This window comes from Gopherus flavomarginatus, chromosome 1 (genome assembly GCF_025201925.1).
Source record: "Gopherus flavomarginatus isolate rGopFla2 chromosome 1, rGopFla2.mat.asm, whole genome shotgun sequence".
In the NCBI taxonomy this organism is placed as follows: domain Eukaryota; kingdom Metazoa; phylum Chordata; order Testudines; family Testudinidae; genus Gopherus; species Gopherus flavomarginatus.
Genome location: NC_066617.1, coordinates 335932083 through 335942968, shown reverse-complemented (window position 1 = coordinate 335942968; position 10886 = coordinate 335932083). Strand labels below are relative to the sequence as shown.

Below are 10886 nucleotides of genomic sequence, written 5' to 3'. Positions count from 1 at the left end.
AGTAGTTAACGTAAAGCATCCTGATCTCAGCTGAGTAGCCAACCACTTTAAAGGAAATTGTGCAACACTCTGATTCCAGCGCTTATGCCATTTGAAAGACACTCAAATGACAGGAGACACAAACTGAGAGTCCCATTGGAAGATTTTGTAACACTGCCAGCACCTGAAAGATTCATCTCAGAAACTATACAACACAGGGGAGCAGAGCACAGGGCCACCTGGGGGGGGGGGGCAAGTGGGGCAATTTGCCCTAGGCCCCAGGCTCCGCGGGGCCCCAAAGAGAATGGCTGAGGCTTCCGCCCCGGCCCCAGCCCGACTCTGTCTCTGCCCCTCTCCCGGAGCCTCAGCGCATCCAGGAGCATCCCAGAACAGCTGCAGCGTGGCTCCAGTGGGGCCCCTGAGCCTTTCCCTGCTCACAGCTGCACGGTAAGGGGGCAGGGCTGCGAGCTCCAGACTGAGTGGAGGGAGCTGAGCTCAGCCTGGAGCTCGCAGCCCCGCCCCCTTTCCACACGGCTCTGAGTGGGGAGGGGCTCAGGGGCCCCGCCGGAGCCATGCTGCCTCTGTCAAGGGAAGCTCCTGGATGCGCTGATGCTCTGGGTGAGGGGGGAGCCGGGGGTAAGGGGCCAGGGCCAGAGGGGTTGGATAAGGGGCAGGGAGTCCCGGGGACAGGGTGGGGGCAGAGGTTGGGGAGGGCGGTCATGGGACAGGGAATGGGGAGGTTGGATTGTGAGTGTTCCAGGGGTCTGTCAGGACTCAGCAGGGGGGTGGATAGGGGTCGGGGCAATCAGGGCACAGGAAGCAGGGGTGGGATCCTGGGGTGGTGGTGGGGAGGGGTCTCTGGGGGATGGTGAGGTCACAAGGAGCAGGATGGGTCGGCGCTTCGGAGCGGGGGCAGGCAGTGGGTGGGGGTTGGATAGGGGCAAGGCCAAGCTGTTTGGGAAGGCGCAGCCTTCCCTACCCTAAAGCTCATTCAGCAGTTTGAGGCTTGCAGAAGAGCCAAGCTGTTAGCTTTTCCATTAGGGCTACCATCCCTTTCACTTCTCAAATGCCATACTATAGTCTATATTTAATTTCAGTGCCATAGGGAGATTCATGTCAAGGGAGGGTAGCTTCATTTAAAATTAGCCACTGGGGGAGGGATCACATGAGAAGAGCAAGATCCTTCGCAACCTTACCAAGGGAGACCCCCCCACACACATTCCCTGAGGCTCCAGAGGGGTTAATTCAGCGTTCTCAAACTTTTGTCCTGGTGTCATAAACAGATAGTTAAGGGTTAATGCCTCTTTTACCTGTAAAGGGTTAAGAACTTCACCTAGCCTAGCTAACACTTGATCAGAGGAACCAATGGGGGAACAAGATGTTTCAAATGGAAGGAGGGAAGTTTCCTTTGTTTAATAAGTTTCAGTTTCAGCCTGAGTGAAAAAGATCAAGGAACCAGCCTCTTATCAGAGTAGTAAGTTTTAGAAAGGGATAAATAGGTTTATGTTTATTTTCTTCGTAACTTGTCTTGGTACCATTAAGGGAATTATCAAATTTGGGTATTCTTGTGTGTATTAGATTTTTGACCAGGGGAACATCCTGTGTTTTTAATCTGTTGTCTGTGAGAGTAGCTGGTATGCTAATCTCTCCCAGAGGGTTTTCTTTTACCTTTCTTTTCTTTAATTAAAAGCCTTTTTCTTAATACCTGATTGATTTTTTCCTTGTTTTTAGATCCAAGGAGGTTGATTCTGGATCCACCAGGAGTTGGTGGGAGAAAGGAGGGGGGATGGTTAATTTCCCCTTGTTTTAAGATCCAAGGGGTTTGGATCTGTGTTCACCAGGAAATTGGTGAAGTCTCTCAAGGCTACCCAGGAAGGGGAAGGTTTTGGGGGGAAAGAGGGTGTTCCAGACACTGAGAAATCTGGATGGTGGCAGCCAGACCACATCTAAGCTGGTAGTTAAGCTTCGAGCTTCTCATGCAGGTCCCCCACATCTGTACCCTAAAGTTCAGAGTGGGGAAGGAACCTTGACACCTGGTGACCTCTTTCACATAGCAAACCTCTGAGTGCGACTTCTCTCCCCCCTTATAAATTGAAAACACTTTTTTATATATTTAACACTATTATAAATGCTGGAGGCAAAGCGGGGTTTGAGGTGGAGGCTGACAGCTCACGACCCCCAGTAATAACCTCGTGACCCCTGAGGGGTCCCAACCTACACTTTGAGAATCCCTGGGTTAATTTAATTTTAGCACCCTGTGTCCATTCACATGCATGTGCTATTTTGAGCATTTCAGTTTTCACAACATAGGCTCATCCCAGATTCTGAAACAAGCTCAAATGCTCAGTTCATGAAGTATGTACATAAGCTATACTAAAGAGAAACCCACAGTAACCGTCTCCAGTTTGTGAGGGACCCCATGGAGCCAGTCTCTAGGAAACAGATAAATGCATGGAGGTTAAGTCCATTAATGGCTGTTAGCCGGATGGGTAAGAAATGGTGTCCCTAGCCTCTGTTTGACAGAGGGTGGAAATGGATGGCAGGAGAGAGATCACTTGATCATTACCCATTAGGTTCACTCCCTCTGGGGCACTTGGCATTGGCCATTGTCGGTAGACAGGATACTGGGTGGATGGACCTTTGGTTTGACCCAGTATGGCTGTTCTTATGTTCTAACCTAAATGAACCCAAAGTTATAGAGACAGATATGAGTCAAGGAAGCCAGCAGTGTATCAGAAACCTGGAAAAATCTCTGACTGGATGGGCTCAGGCATTTGGTCACAAGCTGAGGTGGTTCAAAAGTTTTGGATTTTTTTTAAGCAGAATTTTTTTATTGTTTCTTTAAACTATCAAACACAGCAAGCAGCAAATATTTGGCCACACACTTCTGAAACCCCAAACCATATTCAGGTTTTGGCAGAAAAAACCACAACAAATTTTGAAGGAAAGTAGAAATTGTCCGTGATTTTTTTCCTGCTTTTTAAAAACCCCTAGTTTTCGATCCAAAAAAAAGTTTTGACGGAAAATATTTGTCCAACCCTTTTAACAAGCTTTAGTGCCTTTTAGCACTAGCTTATGCTGAGAACCAGTGATACCTTGTAAAGAAGTTTTCTCAAAACTGGGTTTGTGCCGAGATGAGGAAGGTTTATTTTTCCCAGGGCCAACTGTGGGGGGTGGGTAAGTTGGGCAATTTGCACCAGGCCATGCAGGGGCCCCCACGAGAATATAGTATTGCAATTTTTTTTTATGGAAGGGGCCCCCAAAATTGCTTTGCCTCAGGCCCCCAAATCCTCTAGGCAGCCCTGGAGGAAGAAGGATTAGGACCTGGACACAACCTGGCTGCGAGGAGCAGAGGAGAAAGAGTATCATAGACTCATAGAATCAGACTATCAGGGTTGGAAGGGACCTCAGGAGGTCATCTAGTCCAACCCCCTGCCCAAAGCAGGACCAATCCCCAGTCAGATTTTTGCCCCAGATCCCTAAATGGACCCCTCAAGGATGAACTCACAACCCTGGGTTTAACAGGCCAATGCTCAAACCACTGAGCTATTCCCAATATTCCCAATACATATGTCTGAGTGACAGGGAAGATAGTGATAGTCAACAGTGACAGAGAATGTGGCACAGGAGGGAAGGATTAGCGAGGAAACATTGGCTATGTTTAAATTACCAGCAATTCTTTCAGGAGATATCACCAAGAGACAACCTGAGATGTGGATGTGGACAGATAGAGACAAATCAGGAATGGAAAGCTAGATTTGTGAGTCATCTACATAAAGATGGTATTTGAAGCTTTGTGAATGGATGAGACAACTGAGTTTTTATAGGCATAAAGGTTGGGAAGTTAAAAAGTTATGATTCCCAGAGTAACTCTGACTCACTTCCTTAGGGATGAGCTCAAACTGCAAAGTTTGCATCTGAATCCAAGATCTGAACTCCCCAAAAATTAAGAGGATTATATTCCAGCCTTTACTGTAAAGGTAAGGTATACAGATGCAAAGGTCAGATCTGAATCTGAAGTTTCCCAAAGCCCAGGGCTTGGTTTTGGGCCCATCTTTTTCTATACTAGACATACATATAGTAAAGAAAAAAAATCATGTATGGTTACAAAATATCTCATATGTGCCAGAGGACCAAATCTGAAGTTACTCTGGAGTCACTTGAATTTTCAAAAACTTTTAAAATCTGATCCAAAAAGTTACATTAGCACCAGATTTCTTGAACCTTATAAAGTAGGTTTGCAGTGTGTTGTTTTGTTCCACTTTCATTTGAGAAAACTTGCTAAAAATCCCACCTTTTAGTTTACTTAATTTTTGAAATTTGATTTGTTATTGGGGCTAGTGGATTTTGTGCTTGTAGAGCATCATTACCAAAAGTTAAAAAGAAATAGAAGTAACTGGAGAATGCAAAAACCTGGACATAGCAAATCAACAATTAAATCAGGCCAACCATCTTACAACAAAAAGAAATGTAAAATAATTGATTGATAGTTTTGCACTATTAATCTCCCTTGACAGAGATCATGAACATTCACATAGCCACAGTAGGTACTTTCACCCTGGTTCAGGAGTAATAACGGCTATCTAAAAATCATTCTAAAGGAAAGTAGTCAACCAAACTTAGTGAGAAATTATTCACTCTCCCTTTTGGATCTTCCAACTTTTGCTCGGGGCAACTGGATTCATGTTGAAGCATCTCTCTGGCATGTGTACATTTCAGATATTCACAGTCTTTCTTGTTCTTTGGCAGTTCCCCTTTCAGATCATGTCAATTAATGTGATTCAGCCAGTGATCTTCCTGATTTGTTTAACATTTTGAAAAGCAAACTCTGGGCCATGCTGATTGACAGCAGCTAAAGATCTGGTTCGCAGTCTCTAACTACCCACAGATCTATTATGTGCTCAAAATAATGAAGGGACTGACTTTCCCATCACTTAAAATGATGGAAATCAGAAGAAACCCTGTAGATGTCAAGAGTTACACTGGTGTACAAACTCATGTATGATTGGAAGAGAATCAGGCCTTGGGAAAGCAGCTCTGATTCACTGCAAGTATGATTTAAGTAAAAAAGAATGAGTAGTACTTGTGGCACTGTAGAGATGAACAAATTTATTTGCTCAAATAAATGTTAGTCTCTAAGGTGCCACAAGTACTTCTCCTTCTTTTTTCTGATACAGGCTAACAGGGCTACCACTCTGAAATCTGATTTAAGTATTTGCCTCTTGCAAATAGGGGCGCAGGACAAATCCATTCTGAGTAAGAAAATCCCAGAGATTTGGGGCATGGCCTCCTCTGCCACAAAGACACCTGGGAGGGGAAAGACGAAAGCTAACATCATTGTGCAACCTCACCTGCAGGTAGACAAGGAGGGAATGAGTGACTAGCTGGCAGCTCCCCAGATCAGCCAGGAGAGCAGAGCTGAGGTCTCTCTCCCTTCCTGGAGCAGGTTACAGCCCGGGAGAGAGATGCCAGCGTGCGATCTTGACTGGATTGTTTGAGTCTTGTCTGCTGACTGTTAATGATTTGCTGCGGAAGCCACCCGCACAGGAGAAAGATTTTGCCGAGCAGCTGAGCCAGCAAAGAAGCCGCGCACTAGCAGCGCCCTCCCACCTCCTTCCTCCCTGTCTGCGCTCGCCTCCCACCCAGCTCTCTAGACAGCAGCTACTCGGCGGCGTCTGGCTGCAAATGGAAGCGGCTGGTCCCGAGGATGCCCCCTGCCCGCGGGCACCGCCGGAAACAGCAGGAGCTGCCGCAGCGCCTCCGAGATCGTTCCCCAGCCTCTTGCTCGGGATTAAAGGCAAACTCTGCACATGGTGAGTACAAAGGGCAGAGGGCCGCGTGTATCTGCCCTGCTGCCACCCGGAGGAGCCTTGCAGAGGCTGAGCCACGTGTGATCAGCACATGGGTAAGCGGGGAGCTCCCTTCCCGGAAGGGATGCCCTAACCTGCACACACACACACACACACCCCGAGGGCTACCCTATTCAGAGCAGCCCCCTGCCTGTGCCCAGCTACCAGCGTGTGCGAGCTGCGTGGGGCGTTTACACGTGGCTCTCTGGGAAAGCCCTGGCACCAGGGGTAATAGCGGCTCAGCTCCAGGACTGCTTGGGAGGTGGAGAAGAAGCCTGAGGGTGAATTGCAGCAGGATCAGGGGTCAGGAGGCCAGTTCTCAGCTCTGCCGCTGACCTGGTGTGTGGCTTGTAGGCAGTTCATTTAATCTTACTAGGGATAACAACACTTCCCCTCACCTCCCGAGGGGGCGGGTGTTGCAAAACGCGTGGAGATCCCGGGGTGGAAGGTGCTACAGGAGAGCACGGTATTAGGTAGCTTTTGCAATGAAATCGGTGTCCCCAGCTTCATAGCAAACGTGCCCCCTTTCCCTGATCTACCAGCCATTTTATTGTGCACCCAACTGGTGTTGCCACATGCAAACAGGATGGACAGTAGGATCCTGTTTTGGCACCTTGTCATCCTTTTGCAACAAAACAGCCCCAAACTGCAACCGAACTTGGATCTGGCATGTGGGATGATATTCTGTAGGCTCTAAAGCTGAGTTGGGGGCCTGCTAGTGGCTCATGAACAGAATTTGCAGTTTGTGGGATTACCATGAAGAAGTCAGTACCAGGGGGATGAATGCTTGAGTGACAACCCTTTATGGGTCCCCTTTGATCCCTTCACTCATCCCTATTTGGTGTCACTGTAAGGTAATATCAATCTTTTGGGAATGAGGGGCAGGGCAGAGGTAGTGACCTGAATAGGGAAGAGATTCAGTCTGTCCACTTTGGCTGCAGTCCTGGCCTCATTTACATTATTGGTAAAACTCCCATTGATTTTAATGGGCTCGGGATTTCACGCTTTGTGTCCTATGGATAAAGTGGGGGAAGGGAAGCATGAGGTAATCTCCTATCCATCTTTCTGCCTTTTAAAAACCTGCAGCAGTGAAGTCTAGGTAGGGTGTGTCACACATATGCTTAAGTCAGTGGTTGGCTTGCCAACCTTTTTACGCCCACAATAATTTTTTAATTTAAGGGCAACCCAGGATCTCCCCGCCCCTTCCCCAAATCCCGCCCTGCTCACTCCACCCCGCCCTCACTTGCTCTCCCCAACCCTCACTCATTTTCACTGAGCTGGGGTAGGGGGTTGGGGTTCAGGAGGGGGTGCAGGCAGTGGTGTAGCCAGGTTCTAATATCAGGGGGAGCAAACACATAAAAAAAGTGCCACCCGACATATCACATTACCCCTCTACCCCAATATAACGTGACCCGATATAACACGGCAAAGCAGTGCTCCAGGGGGCTGTGCACGCACCCGATGGGACAGCCTCTCATCTCTCCTGAGGGGGCTGCTCTGCAGTCTGTGGCCCCTGGAAGCAGGCAGCACACAGTTGGACAGAGGTGGGCAGGGTCTGTTGGGGGTTCGCATGGGGAGAGGCGAGGGGCTGCACTGGGAGACTCTCCAATGCAGCACCTAGCCACGCTGGTTCTGTGCATCATGAGGCCACTTGGGAAAAGGAGGCAGCAAGAGAGAGAGGCCGAAGAGGAGTGCCCTTCCTCTCCCAGCTGGGTCGGTGAGTCCCTGATCTCACAGAGTCTCAGCACTGCAGGCACCCAGCCCCCAGGTACTGGGCTACAGTGCAAGCTAGAGAAGTCAGAACCAGTCAGAGCACTTCCCATGTCATCATGAAAACTCACTCCTGGAAAGCTGGGTGAGGTAATATGGGGAGGGAAGGGTAATATATGTCAACGTGGATGAAGTAATATATTTTATTGGACCAGCTTCTGTTGGTGAGAGAGACAAGCTTTTGAGCTTTCACAGAACTCTTCTTGAAGAAAAAGAAAGAACTCCATGAAAGCTCCAAAGCTTGTCTGTCTGTCTGTCTCTCTCCCACCAACAAAAGTTGCTCCAATAAAAGATATCACCTAACCCACCTTGTGGCTCTAATTTCCTGGGTACAACAGGGCTACACCAACACAGCATACAAAAATGCAAGATTCATATGAACAGCACAGAGTGACCACCATCACACCAGGATACTATTTCCACAATTCATCTTAGCATAATGTCATCATCACACCAAGGAAGTAGCACTATAAGCACAATTAGATAAATATAGCCACATGTGCATGCCAAAAATTCAGAGTACAAGCACACTGGGATCCACACAGCAGGACAGTAGTGTCAGTTTAGCTCTCAGTCCATCCCCACTAAACTAAGTCCAAAGTTTCAGCTAAACACAAGGGCACCTGCAAATAGCTGTACTAACAGCAGGATCTACACTGGCACAATAGGAGGAGTTGCATGTCAGGGCACTAATTCCCAATCTCAGTGCAAGGCAATATGGGATCCAGGCACCAGGTCCTTAGAACCAGAATTTGTACTCACAGGACAGTGTGATAAAATTAGAGAAGTTACAGAAGGCAACTCCCAAGAAACAAGGCATTGACCAAATGGCTGGGTAGATGTTAACCATCACCAGCCATTGTGTGCAGCAAGTGAATGACAATTAGTAACTTCATGACCACCATCACCAGAGAATTACTCAACCCTGGGACTCAGAAATGCCTCCCCTTCCTCCCAACATGATCACAAGCCCTTCCCTTAGGGGACAATTCAGGTTTCCCTGATAGGAGAGGGAAAATCAGGCTACCTCTCCCTGCCCCCCATCGTGGTGCCTGGACTTGTGTTTGCCAGAGTACATGGACTAAACTAAACACATACTACAACAGCAGAGAGTTCGTTCCAGCCTTCCCTTGGGAGACAATTCCATCTACACCCCCAAGGCAGAGACTGTACTGCTATGAAGATTTCCCCTGATAGTCTCAGTTTTCCTCTCCTCCCTGCCACCCCTATCCCTTCCCCACTGCCTCTTCCCTTTCACCCCTCACCCCCTAAGAGGCAGTCACCTGGATGCCAGGGAGGGGGAACCAAGCACACTACATGGCCACTGCCTCTGAGAGGCAGGCGTCTCTGCTTGGGCAGGGAGGGCAAGCAGGGACACCACACCCCACAGGAGACCAGATGTGCCTCCCCACCACCAATGCCTGTCCTGGTCCAGCTGCCCAGGTGCAGGGGATGTTTTTGGAGATGCCTCTGACTGAACCCCCTGCCCCCCCACTCTGCAGATGGCCATCCCACTAGCAGCCGGTTGCTGGCTCTCACAGCCACCTGGGAGGTTTCCAGTCCCCCCCAAACCACCCTCACCACAAGAAAGACCCCTTTTGAAATACACTTACTAGCTGCTGCTACTGGCTGCCTTTAGTTGAGTGAGAGGGTAGGAGCTGCTGCTGCAGAGCCAGAGAAAGCATGCCTGCCACAGTGCCACAAGAAGCAGGTAAGAGGAGGAGCGGGGGGTCTCAGCTCAGCCCCTTGCTCCAGAAACAGTTCCCCTCACTGATTAGCTGGTGGCCAAAAAACCAGCTGAGCAGCGAGCACTCACACTCCCCTAGCTAGCTACCCTACTGCCCCTGCCCCAGCTGAACAGTTGATGGCTCGTGGGCCCCCAGAGACCCCATAAACAGTTGGCGGGTGCCCCTGTCAACGACCTTCTTCCCCAAGGCCCCAACCTCTCCTCCCCAGGAGCCTAGCTTGCTGGAGCTCAGTTTTTTCCCACTTCTCTCATTGCCTCACTGAGTAGCTGTCTGTCTCCCTCCTGCTGGGAAACAGCTAATCAGGGAGGGGACAGGGTTTATGCAGCACACTAGGGGAAGCCAGCAAAGCTTGCCTGCAGGAACCCAGCTTGCTAGAGCTCAGTTCTTCCTCTCCCCTCCCTGCCGCATGATCAGCTGTCTCCCTCCTGCTGGGAGACATAGCTGATCGGCAGGGGCAGGGTATGCAGCATCCTGGGGGAGGGCAGGACAAGCTTCAGAGCAGAGCATGGGCCCCGCCCCTGGTGCTTTAGCAACCCCGCCTAAGGTGCTGCTTTTTTAAAAATGTGCTGAGGGGAAGCAATTGCTTCCCCTGCAGCCCACTAGCTACGCTACTGGGTGCAGGCTCTTGGCTGAGTCTGGAGCATGGGGTTGGGGTGCAGGAGGGGGTGAGGGGTGCAAGCTCTGGGAGGAAGTTTGGGTGCATGATGGGGCTCTGGGGTGAGGCAGAGTGTTGGGGTGCAGGAGGGGGTGTGGGGTGTGGGCTCAGGGAGTTTGGGTGCAGGGGGCTCTGGGCTGGGGCAGAGAGTTGGGGTGCAGGAGGGGGTGCAGGGTGTGGGCTCAGAGGGAGTTTGGGTGCAGGGGGGCTCTGGGCTGGGGCAGAGTGTTGGGGTGCAGGGTGTGTGCTCAGAGGGAGTTTGGGTGCAGGGGGGTTCTGGGCTGGGGCAGAGTGTTGGGGTGCAGGAAAGGGTGTGGGGTGTGGGCTCAGAGGGAGTTTGGGTGCAGGAGGGGACTCTGGGCTGGAGTGGAGTGTTGGAGTGCAGGAGAGAGTGTGGGGTGCTGGCTTTGGGAATGAGGTCAGGGCTGGGGCTTGAGGTACAGGAGGGGGTTTGGGGTGCTGGCTCTAGGAGGGGGCTCAGGGCTGGGGTTTGGGGTGGCTTCCCACCAGGGCAGCACTTACCCCTGGTGGCTCCTGGTCTGTGGTGTAGCATGGCTGCCGCTAAGGCAGGCTCCCCACCTACACTGTCCCCACGTTGCTCCTGGAAGGGGCCAATGCTCCCCTGTGGCCTATGGGGGAGAGTATGTGGTGTCACACGCTGCCCCTCTCTGCAAGCACCACAACTCCCCGTTCCGGGACAATGGGAGCTGCGGGGGCGGTACTTGCAGGCAGAAGCAGCATTTAGGGGGAGACCCCTGCCCAGGGCCTTGCTGGCTGCTTCTGGGAGTCCCACTTCTCCCACTGGTGAAAGTGGCAGTCCCACTTCTCCACCAGAGATTGTGATGGACTGGGAGATCCTCTAGGATTGACCGGCTGGTGACCACT

General features: G+C 50.6%; 1 protein-coding gene across 3 annotated transcripts in view; it reads left to right on the top strand.

The window, feature by feature from the left end:
- Positions 1 to 541: 541 nt before the first annotated feature.
- SLC35F2 (solute carrier family 35 member F2) overlaps positions 542 to 10886 on the top strand; it is a 48880-nt gene continuing 38535 nt past the window's right edge. Inside the window, exons 1-2 of one of the 3 annotated variants that reach the window (XM_050928064.1) lie at positions 542 to 597; positions 5426 to 5792. In XM_050928064.1, the coding sequence (XP_050784021.1) occupies positions 552 to 597; positions 5426 to 5792 (413 nt within the window). In that variant the 5' untranslated portion in view covers positions 542 to 551. Of the gene's footprint in view, positions 598 to 5425; positions 5793 to 10886 lie in introns of those variants that run through there. The other 2 variants (XM_050928073.1, XM_050928083.1) reach the window with 2 other exon arrangements.